At 44.3% G+C, this 20,273-nt stretch overlaps 1 protein-coding gene across 5 annotated transcripts in view; it reads right to left on the bottom strand.

Moving 5' to 3' along the window:
• USP34 (ubiquitin specific peptidase 34) overlaps nucleotides 1-20,273 on the bottom strand; it is a 240,088-nt gene that overhangs the window by 148,174 nt on the left and 71,641 nt on the right. For all 5 annotated transcript variants that reach the window (XM_068232384.1, XM_068232385.1, XM_068232387.1 and 2 more), the window contains exons 4-5: nucleotides 15,734-15,784; nucleotides 10,924-11,073 (exon numbers count right to left, since the gene is read on the bottom strand). In XM_068232384.1, coding sequence (XP_068088485.1) covers nucleotides 10,924-11,073; nucleotides 15,734-15,784 — 201 coding nt within the window. The remainder of the gene's footprint in view (nucleotides 1-10,923; nucleotides 11,074-15,733; nucleotides 15,785-20,273) is intronic.

Here is a 20,273-nt window from a genome sequence, read left to right as displayed (position 1 = left end):
CACAACAGCCATTCACTTTGGTGCCCTCATTCTTAGTTGTACATGGTCAGACTAACAAACACAGAGGACTTTCCATACCAAAGCCAACTATTTCTATCACATTTTTATTAATTGTATCTGTAATTACAGGATATTGTAACCACACATTATAAATGCACTACACTTACTGAAAGCAGTCAAAGTGACTGAACTTGCTTACAAGGAAAAACAACAACAAACCTGTTAGCTGTAGTATGCAGACAGCATTTTAAAGGGTAATTCCTTTTTTATTTAAAAAAAAAGCGTTACTGCAACATATACAGTCTGTTTCAACCTGTAGCGGTTACAACTTTCTTATACTGGAAAAAAAAAATTCAACTAAGCTTAAAGGGACTCCGAGCAGTGCAGAAACTATGGAAAGATGCATATCATTTTAAAGCTCTCTTTCTCCTCTTTCCAATGATATATAAACCGCCGCCCTACGCCTTTTAGTTTTCGCTATTTTCTCAATCGCAAAAATAGAGAAAACTAAAAGGTGTAGGGCGACGATTTAGGTGTCGCCAGAAAGAGGAGAAAGACCACACTTACCTTCGGTAAGGTCTTTTCCAGTAGTCCAGGGGACAGCACCCCTCCTCTGAGACTTGTCTCCCCTCCCAATTCTGGACAGGAAGCTATTAAACAAACAAATTTGCATAATGGACAGCAGTACATGTATAAATACAAGCCACTTACAATGATCCTCAGTAATAACAAAGATGACCCGGACTCACCATACGATGCTTGCAAAATTTGTTCTTAATAGTTTCCCACATAGGGTGGGAAGTAGGGGTGCTGTCCCCTGGACTACTGGAAAAGACCTTACCGAAGGTAAGTGTGGTCTTTCCCAGAGCGTCCCTGGGACAGCACCCCTCCTCTGAGACGATAAACAAGATTCTCATTAGGGTGGGACTACTGCCTGTAGAACTTTTCTACCAAAGGCTAGATCACCACTTGATAATAAATTTAGTCTGTAATGTTTTACAAATGTGTTTTGGCTGGACCAGGTAGCCGCTCTACAAATCTGCTCGATGGAAGCTCCAGCCCTCTCTGCCCATGAGGTTGCGACACTTCTTGTAGAATGAGCTTTGACAGATGTTGGAAGGACCTTACCCTGTGATTGATATGTCATTAGAATAGCCTGTCTTATCCATCTAGCAATAGTTGGCTTTGATGCACGGAGCCCCCTATTCTTTCCAGCAAACAGGATGAACAAAGCATCTGTCTTCCTCCATGATTTAGACCTCTCCAAGTATTGAAGTAGACACCTTCTGACATCCAGACAATGAAGCTGTTTCTCTTTTTCATTAGACTGTTTCTCACAAAATGAAGGAAGAAATATCTCCTGAGTTCTGTGAAAAGTTGAAACTACTTTTGGAAGGAAGGCAATATCTGGCCTCAAAGTAACCTTGTCTTCTGAAATAATACAGTAGGGAGGCTTAATTGACAAAGCCTGTAACTCTCCTACCCTTCTTGCCGAAGTAATCGCAAGAAGAAATGCCATCTTCAAGGATAACAATTTTTCCGAAACTTGGTCAATTGGTTCAAAGGGAGGACCACACATAGCCTGTAAGACTATGTTTAAATCCCAAGACGGGGTTCTCGGAACCAACACTGGACGTAACCTCTTAATTGCCTGAAAAAAACGAAGAATGAACTCCTCCTGGGCTAGTCTTCTTTGTAGGAAAACACTGATTGCCGCTGTCTGAACTTTTAATGTACTAATACTCAGTCCTTTTTCAAACCCTGCCTGCAGGAATTCTAAAACTGATGTCGATGAATGAACATTCATAGATCTCTCCAAACACCAGCTATTATAGACTCGCCAGGCCTTCTGATAAATTACTCTTGTCACTTTCTTTCGACTTTGAATCAAGGTTTCCGAAAGACCATCTGAAAACCCCTTAGACTTCAAAATGTTCCACTCAGGTTCCATGCAGAGAGACGCATCTGCTGAAGATTTGGATGAAAAACTGGCCCCTGCTGCAATAGATCCGGACGTTGAGGTAAAAGCAACGGAGGACTGATCGATAACCTCTGTAATAGACTGAACCACGGTCTTTTCGGCCAAAATGGAACTATCAGAATTAATCGAGCCCTGTCTCGACAAATCTTGCTGAGAACCTTCGGGATCTGGGATAGAGGGGGAAAAGCATACATTAGTCTGATGCTCCAATCTATCGAAAAGGCATCTATCGCCCATGGCCTGTCCTGGGGCCATAGGGAACAAAAGAGTTGACACCTTGCGTTGCTCCTCCTTGCAAATAGATCCACTTCTGGATGTGCCCATGTCATGCAGATCTCCTGGAAAACCTCCGAGTTCAGGGTCCACTCGTCCTGCTTTAGAGCCGATCTGCTTAGGTAATCCGCAAGATAATTGTTTACACCCCTCAGATGCACTGCTCTGATGGATTTTAGATTTTTCTCCGCCCACAATAGGATTTTTGAGGTCTGAGACCATAAAAGATGACTTTTCGTTCCTCCTTGCCTGTTGATGTACGCCACTACACTGGCGTTGTCTGAACGTACTAGAACATGACAGTGGCTGATGTAATTGCAAAAGTGAAGTAGGCCCATCCATACTGCCTGTAACTCTTTGCTGTTTGACGATCTTCCTTTCATCAAAGTGGACCACTGACCCTGTGCTGGTAGTGAGTCTATATGAGCCCCCCAACCCCAGGAGCTGGCGTCTGTTGTCATGATTTTTTCGACTGGAGAAAACCACGGTCGACCTTCGGACAGACGAACTGGATTCTGCCACCAGCTGAGAGCTGCCATTACTCTGAAAGGAATTAGCAATCTTCTTTCTAAGGACGTCACCTTTCTGTTCCAATTCTTTAGGATCCAATTTTGTAGTATTCTTGAATGGAGTTGTCCCCACTGGACTGCAGGGAAGGAGGAGGTTAGAAGGCCTAGAACCGACATAGCCCTTCTTAGCGTAATGGCACCTGTGGTCTGAAAAGAAAGAACAGTATTAAGAATAGCAGTTGTCTTTCTCTGAGGCAAAAACACTTTCTCATCACAAGTAGAAATAACAAAACCTAAATATTCCATAGTCTGTTTAGGTTGAATAGATGATTTAGACCAATTAATAAGCCATCCTAGAGATTGGAGCAATTCCAGAGCTGAATTAATCTGGATTTTCAAGGAATTTACTGAGTCACCCCAAAACAAAAGATCATCCAAGTAGGCCAAAACATTAATAGATCTTTTCCTCAAAACAGCTAAGACCTCGGACATGACCTTCGTGAACAACCAAGGAGCCGAGGCTAATCCAAAAGGTAAAGCGTTAAACTGGAAGTGCCTTACCTCTTCCTGAATGCTGATGGCAAACCTTAGGAACTGCTGAGACTGTAGCTCTATCGGGATGTGTAGATAGGCGTCCTTGAGATCCAATGATGCCAGGAAGCAATCCTTCTGTAACAGACTTATAACAGAGGTGATATTGTCCATCCTGAATCTTCGATATTTTACGGCCTTGTTCAACCCTTTCAGATTGAGGATGAAGCGGAACTCCCCCTGAGGCTTTTTTACAAGAAAGACCGGTGAATAATATCCCTGACCCCTCTGGCATGATGGGACCTCTCTGATCACTCTTTTTTGTAGTAACATAGTCACTTCGTTTTGTAATGCCATTGTTTGAATCTCTGTCTTTGGCCTTTGATTTACCCAGAACCTTCGAGGGGGGGGATACTGAAATTCTATGGCATACCCTTCTAACACAATTTTCTGTAACCAGAGATTTTGAGGAAGAAGGAGCCACTGCTCGTAAAAATGGGCCAGTCTTCCCCCCACCGGGATCCTGACGTCATTGTTTATTTTGCTGGGAGGTATGGGCAAAATTTGATTTGGCTTTCTGAGGCCTACTTGGACCCCATCTCTTTCTCGATGAAGTCTTGGGGTCTTGTTCAGGTTTAGAGGAACGAAAGGAGCGTTTGGGTGGAAAGGTCCTCCTTTTAACAGGAAAATTCTTTTTAGCATCAGCAGTTCTTTCCAAAGTCTGCTCTAACTTAGAGCCAAAAAGAAATTCCCCCTCACAAGGTAGACTACATAATTTAGAGCGGGAAGAGTTATCTCCCTGCCACGTCTTTACCCATATACCACGTCTAGCAGAATTTACTAAAGCAGTGGTCCTGGCTGTCAACTTCACCGTATCATCTGCTGCATCAGTGAGATAATTGGTGGAATTGAATAGTTTTGGAAAGTCCTTTAATATCTCCTCCCTAGGAACACCAGAAGCAATCTTGTCCTGAGTTTCCATCAACCAGTATTTCAGGGACCTACCCACTGCTGTTGAAGCTACTGCAGGTTTAAAAGTTAGTGATGAGGACTCCCATGCTCTTCTGAGGAGATTATCCGCTTTTTTGTCAATTGGATCCTTTAAGTTTCCAAAATTTTCGAACTGCAAATCTGTTTTCTTTGACACCCTGGAAAAAGATGGGTCAAGCTTGGGAGATGTACCCCAGAATTTCTGGTCCTCCGCACAAAACGGGTATCTACGATTTAATGACCGAGGCCAAAAGGCTCTCTTTTCAGGTTCATCCCACTCCTTAATCATAAATTTTTAGAGAAGAATGAACTGGGATAAAACTGGACTGGGGATCTGACAAACCTTCGTACATCTGATCCAAGGGTGTCAAAGTCCTCTGTTCAACTGTAATACCCATAGCCGTATGCATATCAGATAACAGATTCTTCATTAGGTCCGGAGAAAAAGCAAATTTCTGCCCTTTGTCTGGTCTATCAGATGTATCCTCAGCGGAAATCTCTTCAAAGGAAGATATTTCACCCTCCTCCCCAGAATTTTCTGACTCCTCTGAATCCTCTCCCCTCTTTCTCTTAGGAACAGATAGGGAAGGTATAGGGACAGTGACATCAGGAATAGCCGAAGTGCCCTCCATAGGGGAAGTGCCCTCCAAAGGGGGGATGTCTTCCATAGGATCTGCTACAGCTGATGTGGGTGATGCTATAGCAGAATCCTTAATTTCTTTTATGGCTGAAGACATCTCCGAGCGCATCCATCCCATTAAGTCTTTGAAAACTACTGGGGATTCATCCTTGACAATTTTATCTGTACAATACTGACATAATTTCTTAGATGAAGGAGCAGATGAGGATATGCGATTATTGCAGATAGCACATCGTCTTTCTTTGGAGGATGATGAGTGTTTACTCAGAGTGGACTGAGATGATTTATCCTTTTCCTTATCTTTGTCAGCTTTTGGAAGTTTAGGCTGAAATATATAGATAAGAAAAAAACTGTCAGTCCCCTCAGTGTAACTTAAACAGCATATTCCGCAGAAAAAACACAAACAATGTCTCACCAGAGAGGGTTCAGAGCCAGTCCCTGCAGATTGCAGTGAGGAAAGGCCTGCGGCGTCCTCCATGATCCACCAAACAGCATTGAGTCATGGACAAACAACAGATCTTTTTTAAATCTTACCCTCCTCCTCCTTAATTGCCAGCAGCTGCCTCTGTGTCCAGCAGCCAATCGCTGTAATGATCACCGCTGCGGGCCTGCAATCAGGCCTGATCATGTGACCAGTCATGTGGGACGCCTGCACATGACGTCATCGCGCTTCCGCCGGAACTTCCGGTTAGCGCTCTGCCGTCCATAAAACTTCCGCACTCCAAGGAGAAGCCTCCACCACGCTGGGCGCATAGCACACTGAGTCCCCTGCTCAGCCCGTCCTTGCCTGCCCCACACGCTGCACCTGCCACCTGACATGGGAGCACAGAGACCCCTCCATCCGCTCCTGTCCGGGACAGGAAAAACAACTGAGGATCATTGTAAGTGGCTTGTATTTATACATGTACTGCTGTCCATTATGCAAATTTGTTTGTTTAATAGCTTCCTGTCCAGAATTGGGAGGGGAGACAAGTCTCAGAGGAGGGGTGCTGTCCCAGGGACGCTCTGGGAAAGAGAGCTTTAAAATTATATCCATCTTTCCATAGTTGCATTGTATTACACAGGACAACACTTTCCCCAGTGTCAGCAGCTCCATTTAGCAGAATGGAGCTGCTGACTTTAGGAAAAAGTCGCCCTGTGTAATACAATGCAACTATGGAAAGATGGATATAATTTTAAAGCTCTCTTTCTCCTCTTTCTGGCGACACCTAAATCGTCGCCCATACGCCTTTTAGTTTTCTCTATTTTCGCGATTGAAATCGCGGCCGCGGCAATTTCAATCACGAAAATAGCGAAAACTAAAAGGCGTAGGGCGGCGGTTTATAGATCATTGGAAAGAGGAGAAAGAGAGCTTTAAAATGATCTGCATCTTTCCATAGTTGCTTGTATTACACAGGACAACACTTTCCCCAGTGTCAGCAGCTCCATTCTGCTGAATGGAGCTGCTGACTTTAGGAAAAAGTCGCCCTGTGTAATGCAATGTAACTATGGAAAGATGGATATCAATTTAAAGCACACCGATCGCCACCGCCCCACGCTCGATCGCCGCTATCCGCGCCGCCGTAGAGCCCCCCCCCTAGACCCCTGCGCTGCCTGGCCTATCAGGGCCAGGCAGCGCTAAGGGGTGGATCGGGACTCCCTTAGACGTCACGACGTCCATGACGGTGACGTCATCCCACCCTGTCGCCATGGCGACGGGGAAAGCCCTCCAGGAAATCCCGTTCTTTGAACGGGATTTCCTGATCGCCTATCGCCGGAGGCGATCGGAGGGGCTGGGGGGATGCCGCTGAGCAGCGGCTATCATGTAGCGAGCCCTAGGCTAGCTACATGATTTAAAAGAAAAAGAAAAGCAAAAAACGGCAGCGCTACCCCCTGGCGGTTTTTAATATACCGCCAGGGAGGTTAAAAGAGAAAATATGATAAACGGTTCTATGTCTCAGTTAACAGTCATCATGAATAACTTGTATATACGCTAATAGCAGTGCGTAGTCCACAAAAAATTAAATAAACCTATTAAAAAAAAACTGTTTGTCCATCACTCGAAACCCCTTGATTGAGTTCAACCAAACATGGTGCACAGATCTCTTAGGAGAAGTTCACACTCGGCACCTGGAGCGCCGCTAGCCCGCGATCGGCTCTGCCATTCACGCTTGTGATTCCCGTTCAATAGAATAAAAATCATAGTGCAATCGCCCCTGAAATGCTGCATGTAGCGCGTTTGATCGAAATCGCAACCGCTGCATTGTGAATGTATCCATAGGGATACATTAGTAGCAGTGCTTTGCTGTGCGCTGACGATCAGCTAAGCGCTGAAAAATCGCCAAGTGTGAACCAGCCCTTACTACCTGGGAATAGAGATGAGCTCTGGATGAAATTCGAACAGGTTTAATTCAGATTTCATCCAGATAATTACTGCATCTGAGTGGGCGGGTGAGGGATGGTTAACTTACCCTGGAGCCGTCTGCTTTAATGAGTCCCACGGCACACCTCACACTGCGTTCCAGTTCACTACCACGCTTCGTCGTTCAGGAAAGTGGGTGGAGCCTACAGCCCCCAATCAAAATACAACTATTGATTATTAAAGGTAATATTTAAATTGCTGCCATTCTTACACTGTTAATGGAAGAGGCCTCAAACCTGCTACAGTTGGTTATTGGGTGACTGGGGTTTAAATTTAGAAAAGGGGGTGAAGTCAAACAGCCAATCAGATTTGTTCGATAAACTGCTTCCACTCTAACATTACTGATGCCAAGGACCCCAAAGCTCACAATCTTTGTCTATGACTGACCGTAAAAAAGTGGCCAGACCCAGCCACCACCAAATACATACCCAAGCAACACCGGGTCTTCAACTAGAGCTATTCTATGCAGTCCCTGCAGTGCATCAGCTGGATTTCTAGTGCACATCTCTGCATGCTTGCAGAAAATGGCCCTGGTGTTTTTATATCAAATATAGGAAAGGCAAAGGCCTTTTTCTGCAAGGTGGAACCTGGCTGCTATGGGGACATGCTGGGACATTCACGTTGGCAATGACGGGACGGGTTTGGCGACAGGGTAGAGTGTCAGCTTCCTGTCCAGGAGCATTTTGTTCCCAAAACTTGACAGTGATAACTACTGACTCCAAACTCCTGAAAAACATAGCATGAGTACACAGCCGTGACGTCCAAGAAATCTGATCTGTCACTGCTTTAGGGTAAATCTGAGAAGGAAAGTGCACGTCTGTGAAGATGCAAGATAAAGGTCTGTGGGGATGCCTTATTATGCTGAAGACACTAAGTACTCCCACTCACCACAGCCTGCCAGGTGGTTACTGCAGTGAGTTATATTGTAAGCTTCTGAGCACAGCAGGTATGTCTATGTAATGCATATTTTTAAAATAGTTGCAATGTATGTAATTGATGTGGTTAGAATAGTGCTTTGTTTGTAGAAGTGCAGGTATACATTAGAGTTTCATCTTTGACTGTCTCTTACCTAATTTGCTGTCCCCCCTGCTGTTGCAGTAGGTCCCATATTGCATATGGCAATTCTGAAACGTGTGCTTTGGAAAGAGCATCTGCATACTACTCTCACAAGCCTACACACACACCAACCAAACAACCTAGTGTTCAGACAAGCATCACAGTGGTTAGGGGAGAAATGACGGAACACTTTCAGAGTTACGAAAAGGCTTTACACTCACTTAATGGTGTAATGGTTAAGGGCGCTGCCTCTGACACAGGAGACCAGGGTTCGAATCTCGGCTCTGCCTGTTCAGTAAGCAAGCACCTATTCAGTAGGAGACCTTAGGCAAGTCTCCCTAACACTGCTACTGCCTATAGAGCGCATCCTAGTGGCTGCAGTGCTGACGCTTTGAGTCTGGCAGGAGAAAAGCGCGATATAAATGTTATTTGTCTTAAACAGGCCATCTCAGTAGCTAAACATTCCCTCCTCCGGCCCCCAACTCCACCTTCCTGAATCTCAGCTCTCCCTTCTTTAGTGACAAAAATTACCCACATCAGGAAAAGCTTCACCCAGCAGCCCTGTCTCACCATACAAAACCCAAACGTTCTATCCTCAGTGGTAAGACCCAAAGTGATAAGTATATCTGGAGGTTGCCATATGCATTTCCTTTTAAAACACCACCAATTGCCTAGCAGCCCTGCTGTTCTATTTGGCTGCAGTAGTGTTTGGATTACATCAGAAACACGCATGCAGCTAATCTTGTCAGATATGACAATAATGTCAGAAACACCTGATCTGCTGCATGCTTGTTCAGAGTATATGGTTAAAAGTATGAGAGGCAGATGATCAGCAGGACAGCCAGGCAACTAGTATTGCTTTAAAGGAAATACATAAGAGAGCCTCCATATACATCTTGCTTCAGGTTCCTTTTAAAAGTGTTCTCACCATTATATGAACTCACGATCTCCTCAATCATCTCTAAATCACATGCCATTACAAGCCCCCTTGACCCCATTCTTTCTCACCTTATCATTCACCTATCCTCTACTATTACATCTCTCTCTCTCTCTCTCTCTCTCTAAGCAAGCCTTCATCACACCTAGGCTTAAAAAAACTTCTCTTGATCCCTCTTCCTGTTCAAATACTGTCCTAGCTCTTTATCCCCTTTTAATTTCAAAGTACATGAGCACCACGTTTACTCAGTTCATCACCTCACCCCTAATTCACTGTTCAATGACCTCCAAACTGGATTCCACCCAAGCCACTCAAACGAAACTGCCATCCTCTAAGTAACCAATGACCCGGTAACTACTAAATCTAAAGGCCTCTACTCTATTCTCATCCTAGGTCTCTCTTTTGCTTTCAACACAGTGGACCATCCTCCAACTCTCAGCTCTGTGGCCTACCCGCCAACCGTTTCACTACGCTACAGTCCATCATGAACTCTACTGCACAACTCATTTACCTCTCCCGCCCTATCCTACTGTGTCAATCTCTTCACTGGCTGTCAGTTACACAAAGGATAAAATTTTAAATCCTGACACTCACCTACAAAGTACTTTACAACCTAGATCATCTAAAACTTATTTCTAGATACCATCCTACACGCAATCTCCACTCTACAATGTTCTCCTGTCTTCCTCCCCGGTCATCTCTTCCCACACCCACAAAACGTCTCTCGATCCTCTCATCTGGAACACCCTCCAACACATCCGCCACTCGCCCACACTTACCGTTTTTAGGTGCAACCTGAAAACTCGCCTCTTCAGGCAATCATATTCTACTAGGACACCCTGGCAACTGACCACCATTTTACCATCACATACACCGCTTTCCTTCACCTATTGTCCTATCCTTTAACCCTCTAGACAGTAAGGCCGACTGGCCAGGGCTCTCTTTCCCTTTTGTCTCTTAATGTTGTATAGTGGGTGTGCATATCTTCTACTATTATGTAAAAACCTGTAATTGATTTGTTCACTGCATAAGCTGTAATCCATCTTTGTTTTATACTGTGCTAACTGTATTGTTTATATTGTATTGTTATACCTTATATTCTGATGTACAGTGCTGTGGAAGATCCTTATGCTATATAATTCAAAATAATAATAACAGGTGTCGATTGTAGCTAGACTCAAATAAAAAGACCTGTGTATGTAAAGGAGCCCACAGTTATCTAAATCTTAAGTGATGTGCAAAACCCAACCCAAAGCGCATTCTCCTTCAAAACCCGACTGCCGGAAGCCGCTTGGCCATGCACTGTGCATCTTCCCCCCACCTCCATACCAACAGCTTACAGGCTAGTGATGAGTCTGTACGGAACATGGCCCAAAACTGTCGCCCTAGGGATCAAGTCCCAGTCCCTGCGGCGTCAGTCCCCATGCATGTATAAGTCTGTTATACATGACTACTTGTATATAGGCCTGTGTGATTAATGTATTCAAGTAATAAGTACGCAAGTACAGAAAAGTGGTTAGGGGACAAAAAGGTACTCTACGTTGATCGGGCTACAGACCACAAGTTTACCTACGGACCCCTCTGCATGCTTGCTGAATGACTTACATTAGATACAACAGTGATGAATGCATGAGCTATCAGAAAGGGAAGAGTCTCCGGAGTTCCATACTCAAAGCAATCCTTCATAAGAGAAAGGCCATTTTTCCCACAGAACAGGCAAACATAACGGAGAAGGTGCAAAGGGACTTCCACATCCTGGAAGGAAAAAACAGAAAAGAAAAAGTAAATATATGCAGATAACACTTCCCTTGCAAGCTGACCAAAACCAGACTAAAGGGCCCCACATGGTCAGGCATCAGACAACCCAGAAAGACTTCGGCTTGCTACAATAATCCCTGGCCCTTATTCAATTAATTTCCCTCCTGAGTTTTCTCTTAGGAGATAATTTTCATATTCTCTGTGAAATCACTTTTCAGGACTTTGCAATTGAACAAATAACATAGCTTTTACCCTAGTGGACAAGAGCAATTTTCACCTTTCAGTGCTCATCCCTTTCATTTGCCAATAGCTTTAGCTCTACTAATCACAATGAAATGATCTATATCTTGTTTTTTCATCACCAATTGGGCTTTTTGGGGTTCATATTTGTTTTCAGTAATTACTTTATTTTCTATGCATTTCAAAGGGAAAAACAAGGAAAAAATGAAAAAACACACTTTCTCCAATTTCATCCCCTATAGTTTTAATATAAACACTGCACATGTGCATAAAACCCACACATTTTACCTGCCTATTTGTCCTGGTTATCACAAGGTTGTAATTATGTCCCTAGTACAAAGTATGGTGACAATATATTTGGAAATAAAGGTGTATTTTTTCTATGGGGTTTTTTTTTTCGCGTACATGCACGTGCAAGTGCACAGCGGCAGCAGCACTGTTTGACTTATGAAAAAGGTCTTGGAGCCGTTAAGAAGCTCCAGCAGGATGTTAGTTAAGTTAACATTAAGTGTTTACATTTAGGGCCCATTCACACTTGAGCGGGAAATGCTAAAGCGCTAGCGTTTAAAAAAAAAATGCTAGTGCTATTCTAGCCTATGGCAGTGTTCTCACTGCCGCAACTTGAGACAATCGCGGGCGTTTCCAGATTATCGCTAATCGCAAACGCGTTACCTGCAGCATTTTTTTTTTTTTTTAAATTGGACTTGTAGTTTTTGAGAAAATCGATGTTAAAAAGAAATCTAAGAAAAAATGGCTTTTAAACTTGTATAAACAGGTACATGGGCCAGAGGTGACACAGAGGGAGACACTAGAGGCTCAGGGCGGCACAGGGGACAGATGGCACAATGTTCTGACTTAAAGGAGTACTATCGATTGAAACGACTTTTTTTTTTTAATACTCTATATTAGTGTACACATTACCACTAGTGCTAGGGGCACTTTATTTATTCACCCAGGTCTCTCTCACTATCCCTGCTTAAAAATTCTTTTCTCACACAGCTCATAGTAGTTTGGGTCACCCTGAGCTGCTTGGTTACTCTGTCACACAGCTCACAAATATATTTTACTGTGTCACTCACAGCATGCAGCAGACATGAGGAGAAATAGGCTGATCTGAGGTGGTAACAGGTAACTAAATGAGCTGGAATATTGCTGGAATATAACTAGCTGTAACAGGAGTCTGTGTTTACACTCAGACTGGCTGCCTGCTTGAGGAGATTCACTCCAGGCTGCATCCACTTTACAAGCTGCTGAGAGGGGCAGACCACTGTCTACAATTAGCATTATTAGTATCTTTATCAGTAAAGAGAAGCAAAGATAATAAACACACATTGCTAGAATCTTTAACCCCTTACCACCATATCAACAAGATTCTTTCAGCAAGGTGATAATTAAACTATAAACTGAGGAGTTGATAGCATCTCCCCTTTGCAGAGACATGGTCTAGCCCTCTGGGAGCTCAGTATTAGATACATTTTGTATCCAACACTGACGCCAAAACTGACGGAGGATTTTACAGCTGAGAGGAACAGCTGTGTGAGGAATCAAATTACTCCTAGTACTTGCCCTAATGTGTGCTACAACATACAGCATTTAAAAATAAATGCATACATCGATAGTATTCCTTTAAGAACATATTCAGGTTAAGAACGAACCTACAGTCCCTATCTCGTTCGTTAACCGTTAACCGGGGACTACCTGTATTGTCTTCATTGCCAGTAGCTTAAAGCGAACCTCCAGACTAAAAATCTACTCAGCAGAACTGAAAAGGCTTGGTGTTTCTTTAACAGTTTCACAGCATCAGTCCTTTGTTTTTCTTATAGAAGTCTACTTTTTAGCTACATTTTTAGCTAAGCTCCGCCCCATCAAAGAAAATTGCCCGGGCTTTTTTCCCCTGAGCAAAGCATGATGGGATTTCCTATCTTGTTATTCATGTTGCCTAGCAACTGGGAGTGGTGATCAGGACACAGGACAGTTGGAACTGTATCTCATGCTCCCTGTTACCTTCTTTCAACCAAAAAGATGGCTGCCCTTATGAAATCATAAACCTTTGCCTGTTCTTTTAAAACAGGGTGGGTAAGAGATTATATTACCTATCTATTTTAATTAAGATAAATAATGTAACTTAATGACAGTATGTTTGTTAAAGGTCCGTACACACGCCGGACTGGAGGCAACGACGGGTCCGTCGTTGCCTCCCGCTGGGTGGGCGTGCCAACGACAGTCCGGCGTGTGTACGCACTGTCGGCGGACTGATACAGCTGTTTCTGAGCGATCCGCCCGGCGGATCGCTCAGAAACAGCCGTATCAGTCCGCCGACAGTGCGTACACACGCCAGACTGTCGTTGGCACGCCCACCCAGCGGGAGGCAACGACGGACCTGTCGCTGCCTCCAGTCCGGCGTGTGTACGGACCTTTAGGCTGAAGTTCCTCCCTAAAAGGCATTTTATCACCTTGAAGAAAACTCAGGGGAGAAAAATGTACTTGCATATAGGCCCCTGTCTCTAATCTAATGCCTGACCAAGTCCTGCCCTCAGTCTGATTCAAAAGCATGTGATGCAATTAGCAACATTTGGAGCGTTCATTTAGATTCTGAAGCCAGTTGTGGCAGGGCTGGCTTCTATTCTATGGGTGATCTGGCAGCCCCTGCCGTTTTCTGGCATGCAATGCATATTCTGCTATTAAGAACGCTAGTGGTAGGACCATGGGTGATACACGGGAGGTTTATAAGTGCACCCATGGCTTTAAAGTGGTATGAAACCCAGCATCTCTTCTTTGCTTTAAAAGATTATTTACAGCATATTATATACTACCACAAATTTTTTTTTCACTAGAACAGCATCCATCTAGTTAAACACAGGACTTACAAGCTCCCTGCAGGGAAAGCTGGATGCCTTGGAACTGGAGAGAACATTATCTTGTGTTTACTTAATTGTATCAAGTGAGGAATGTAAACACTTCTCCAACTGTGCAGACACTCCAGAACACAGACAGATAAAGCAGCTATGGGTACATTACAATATGAATACACTAGTTATGAATAAAATGCAATGTCAGCTCTTAGGGCCCTTTTCCACTAGCGCGATTGTGATTGCTGAATCGCAAAATCGCAAATCGCTAGTGATTTTTAAATCGCTAGAGTTGTTACTTTATCATAGAAATCACGAGAAGTATTTTCCACTACAGTGATTCGATTTGGAAATCGCTAATCGCAATCGCTTGCTGGAGCGATTTTTACAATGATGATGCAATGCAAATGAAAATCACAAATCGCAATCGCATAACAGAATTAATGAAAAACCGCAATCGCTGGCGTTTGTGATTTGTGATTGCGATTGCTAGTGGAAAAGGGCCCTTAGAGCAAAAAAATTGTACTTTGGGAACTTGTAATGTGTAAATGAATAATACTACTTATGCACAAAAGCAAATATGATAACTGTTTGGGATATAAAAAGTAGGAAAACATGTTTTTATTGAATATTATGTCCGAGTTTTATACCGCTTTAAGTGTACCCGAGGCGAACCTTGAGTAAAAAGATACTTAACCAAGAAGAGCCTCTGGATCCTGAAGGGTAGAGGCTTCCCTCACTATGCTCAGGTCCACCGTTGACCGATGCAGACCCAGACAGGCTCTTGTCAGATTCCAAGCTCACGACTGTGCTACTCTCCAAGTATGAGCGCAGCCATTCTCAGCTCCTTTCAAGCACAAGCGCCCCATACTGTGCAAGCAGTGCCACCCAGTAAGCTGCAGATGCTCGTGCACAAGCAGCTCTGACTTACTGCGCAGGCACCCTCATCCTTGAACAATTATGTTGTGGGTATCAGGTTGCCGTAGTGCCCATGAAAACTGTTGACCTTCTTCAGGAAACACTAGGTGTATGCATTCCATTCAGCCAGTCACTTTAATACAATAATAGAAGTTACTAGTTACTCTAAGTAAAACTCATAAGTATTCATTCATTGCTCCATTTTGCACCCGATCGATCTTCAGATGCGATAATTTTATTAAATCAGTGCCGCAACATGGCCACTTGATCATTCTTTCGATCGATTTCTGCCCAAATTCAATCCAATGGATCAATTAGAAATGCTGTAAAAATATCAGGTAGAAATCTTGGCCTGTTCCAGCAACGTGAGATTTGATCAGAGAGGGATCCATCTAATGGTCAACCTGATAGCAATCGACTGATGTATGGCCACCTATACTGTTCATCACAAGCACTAAAACAACCAGCCCATTGTACAAGTTGTCATTGCTAGAGATGGTCTATCAGATGCTAGAAATTATGGCTAGCATGCAATTCAATGCAAACTGTGGCATTTGCTGGCCAAATTTCAAACTGCATTTATTTAGCCTGCATGCAAGCTGGAAAAATTAACATATTACTGACCACTTTAACTTTTGTAACACACTTACATTCATGTCACAGAAGGCCCCAAGGAGATTGCTTTCTTGAGCCGAGATATCCTGAGGGGAAGAGAGGGAAAAAATTGTTGACAACTTTTAAAGTCACACCAGGCTTGTCTCATCTATGACTGCATTTATTGGCCTCAATTCACTAAGCTTATCTCCTGTCTTTAATAATGTTTCTCTAGTTATCACCATGGTGACGAGGCATGTAGTATTCAGGAAACATTTTACCTCAAGTTAACTCTTCTGTCTTTAAGTTAACTCTTCAATCCTTAAAATAACTCCAGGTTGTTAAGTGCGTGTGATATTAACTACAGAGGAGGTAACTTAAAGGGAACCTTAACTGAACGGGGGGGGGTAAAGAGTTTTACTTACCTGGGGCTATTACCAGCCCCCTGCAGCAGTCCTGTGCCCTCGGCGCCGCTCTGGAATCCTCTGGTCCCCCGCTGTCACTTAGTTTCGTTTTTGACGACTCACCAGTTGCCGGCCGCCATGCGTATTATTGGACGCATTCACCAATGCAATTGGCGCTATTGCGGACCGCAACGCGTACAAAAGTACGCGTTGCCGCATATCTACGCGTGCGGAATGCGGCAACGCGTATTTTTGTACGCGTTGCGGTCCGCAATAGCGCTAATTGCATTGGTGAATGCGTCCAATAATACGCATGGTGGCCGGCGACTGGTGAGTCGTCAAAAACGAAACTAAGTGACAGCGGGGGACCAGAGGATTCCAGAGCGGCGCCGAGGGCACAGGACTGCTGCAGGGGGCTGGTAATAGCCCCAGGTAAGTAAAACTCTTTACCCCCCATTCAGTTAAGGTTCCCTTTAAGGAATGCAGAGATAAGATAACTCTCTTACTGTGTGGAGGTAAGTTTTCTCTTGCCTTATTTCCAGCATGATCTTTGTGAATTGAGGCCATTGATTCATGAAGTCATTCATGATTGTTATTCGATTCTGTGTATTTTTGCTCCTGTTTTAATATGTTTATCTGGTTTAACTTTTTTTTTATTATGCGTACTTTGTTACTCTTGGGTGAGGTGTGGAGTGCTGTGCTCCTCCCACTATCGGGGTGGGTCCACGCGCCATTCTTGATTGCCACCACTTTTTAAACCTTGTGTCTAGAGCTGTAAAAATTGGCTATGATTAAGGACCTAGAGTCTGAAACATGTTAGTCTTGAGCTTCTTTTTGTACTGGAACATGTCTTGAATAAATTTTGGATTTTCTTGAGACATTTGTGCAGATCATTCTCTCCTTGTTCAGTTTGTTTGGGCCTGGCTGCCTAGGTCCTAGCACTGTCTCCTCATTCTACAAGAGAGCGGTTACCTCTAACTTTTTCTATTCACCCCAGACCTGTTACACAGCATACACTAAACTCTTAAAATGAACACGTGCCAGACTTGACATAGTGCCCCTAAGGGTAATGGCATCTCTCTGAATAAAAGCAAATATGTAGAGCCCGGAAATCTTAACATCTGTACTTTCTGGTGCAGGAGTATGATTGTATTAGCAACTGTATTACAGAAACCCCCACCCATTCACCTACCCTGTATGTCACTCCATGAATTGCAGCAGAGCCTGGCTTGTGGCTAGGTGTGCAGGCAGAATAACCACACCAATAAAGCCATCACCTTCTGACAATATAAGAGTATCTTCATTGAAGTAACAACCATGCCACTAGCTTGTTATCACAATGATACTTTGAGGACTGATGTATTTTCTTGATTGCATTTCAATGCACTAGCACTTTGCAACTCTGATCACTTTCACCCCTGATGAAGCCTAAATAGGAGGCGTAACATGTAGGGACCTTAATGTGTTTCACACTATGTAAATAGTTTTTTTAAAGCTCAACAGAGAGAGGAGAGTTGGGATTAAATGCATTACAAAGCCCGCTCTATCCCTGGAGACACCATCTCCTCCCTGGCTTATCTGAGATGTAGCTTTTGACAAATTATCTAATTAGGTCATCTCTCTGAATCTTTAGGTGAACCAATAAAGGTTAAGTTTTAACTAAATTTGAATCTCTATACCCTCAATCCCTAACTAGGCAATCCTTATTATATATCTACATAGAAGCAAAGGTCTGCTAGTAGTTAGGTGGGTAGAAAGAGTGTGGTTTGCTGTGTTTTTGATACAGCCATTGCTTCAATGGAGAAACTGATGTATAATGGAGTAGAATGTTTAATGGCTTAAGTCCAGGATACACAAACAAAGGCTGTCAAAACTCTCTGACGACCCATTGAAAAACAGAAAAATGCAGAAAGTGTGGTAATGTTGCACAAAATGAGTGAAACTTTACATTAGTAAAGACGTGCAACACAAAAAACATTGCATACTGCAAATTAAAATAAATTTGCTATAATATATGTCTTAAAGAGAACCCGAGGTGGGATTTAATTATGTTAGTGGGGCACAGAGGCTGGTTGTTTTCCGAGGCAAGAAAATAAATGTAGATTTACCAATCTGGGGCTTCTTCCAGCTCCTAGAAGTCACTCATGTCCTTCACCGCAGTTCTGGTCTTCTCTGGTGTCCCGCCTCTGAAGGATCGCCAACCCCGGATGGGTCGTTGCCTTCTGCGCATGTGTGGGCCTGTGCCATCGGAATCGTAGTGCTCCTGCACAGTACTAGTGCACAGGCGCAGTACGCTCCCAATGGCGTGGGCTCGCACACACACAGAAGACGCTGATCCACTGGGGGACAGCGATCTTTAGAGGCTGCCAGCAGGACACCGGAGAAGACCGAAGCTGCGGCGAGGAACACAAATGAACTTCTAGGAACTGAAATTAAACAAATGAAACTTCTAAGGGCTGGAAGAAGCCCCAGGTAAGCAAAAATACTTTTATTCTATCACCTTAAAGGGAACCAGAGAGGAACGGGGGGTTGAAAAAAGAAAATGATTTTATACATACCTGGGGCTTCTTCCAGCTCCATAAGCCTCAATCGCTCCCACGCCGCCGTCCTCAGCTTCCTGGATCCGCCGGTACCGGGCCCGTCACTTCCGGCGGACGCGGCCAATTGTCCGCATCACAGGGGCTCCCTCCATACATGTACGCATGCGGCAGCGCAGTAAGCAGCCACATGCGTATCTGTATGGAGAGAGAGCACCCTGTAATGCGGAGAATTGGCCGCGTCCACCGGCCGACTTGCCGACTCACGGCAATGACGGGACCCGGTGGCGGCGGATCCAGGCAGCGGAGGACGGCGGCGTGGGAGCGATCCGTGCGTATGGGGCTGGAGGAAGCCCCAGGTATGTATATTGAATCCTCTCTGGTTCCCTTTAAAAGTCCTTTAAATATGAAATGCTGAGCTGAACTCAGGCTTTAACATGTTGCTCCAACCAAACACTTTAGTTATGGACAGCAGGGGAGGGGGCAGAAGTCTGTTAGGATTCTATGGCTTTGTGTTCCGACCAATGATATCCTCTCCTGTGTCAGACACATTTGACAGTTGTCACTAGTAACATGCTACTCTTCACTGCCAAAGAAGGGCCTGAAATCTAGTAAATAACTAGCTGCTGATCAATTAGCTAAAGCAGCACCTCCATTAGTGCGATTTGTTAGATTTCTAGATTTGACTGGTTCACTGGAGAATTGCACGTTAAAGAGTAACTGTTAGCCCCAAAAATCAAATTTAAATCTCTATTGCAATGTTTTAATTACTTTGTAAGGGAGCCAAAAAGGCAATGCAGAAGTTAAAAAGCAATCTAATTTTTTTTTACTGTGTAGCCTTTTCCCCAGGACGCAAAGCCGCATAACAGATACTGCTGAGCATGCAGAGCATGCCCATGTCTGTCCGACCCCCCAGGACCAGGTGCCGATATCTTCTCACCCCAAACAGCTGACACGGAGAGAGAGCGGGAGCGGAGTACATCTACACACTTCCAGCGCCGCCACCGCAGAGCAGCCGCCGCCGTGCATCTCTCTCCTGCTCGTGATTCTCTCACATGTGACTCGGCGGCGGCTGCTCTGCGGTGGCGGCGCTGGAAGTGTGTAGATGTACTCCGCTCCCGCTCTCTCTCCGTGTCAGCTGTTTGGGGTGAGAAGATATCGGCACCTGGTCCTGGGGGGGGGGGGGGGGGGGGTCGGACAGACATCGGCTCCGGGGGGGGGGGGGGGAGCGGACAGACATCGGCACCTGGTCCTGGGGGGGGGGGGGGGGGGTCGGGCTCTGCAGTATCTGTTATGCGGCTTTGCGTCCTCCTTAGGAGCTTGGGGAAAAGGCTACACAGTAAAAAAATTAGATTGCTTTTTAACTTCTGCATTGCCTTTTTGGCTCCCTTACAAAGTAATTAAAACATTGCAATAGAGATTTAAATTTGATTTTTGGGGCTAACAGTTACTCTTTAACATAACTTTCTGTCCAATACTATATATCACTGCAACAGATGTCCCTACGGAAAGATTTATACCCAACTCCTAATCTGGTAAAAATGAATAGTTTGGCACTCCCCTCAGCTTTTGTCCCACCGCCAGCTGTCACAGGAGCAGAAAACACAGGCGGCTCACCTCTCCCCCTTGCTATCCAAAACTAACGAGATTATTTA

This window comes from Hyperolius riggenbachi, chromosome 4, assembly GCF_040937935.1.
Source record: "Hyperolius riggenbachi isolate aHypRig1 chromosome 4, aHypRig1.pri, whole genome shotgun sequence".
NCBI lineage: Eukaryota > Metazoa > Chordata > Amphibia > Anura > Hyperoliidae > Hyperolius > Hyperolius riggenbachi.
Note: the sequence above shows the minus strand (reverse complement) of the source record. Positions and strands in the feature narration are given on the sequence as shown.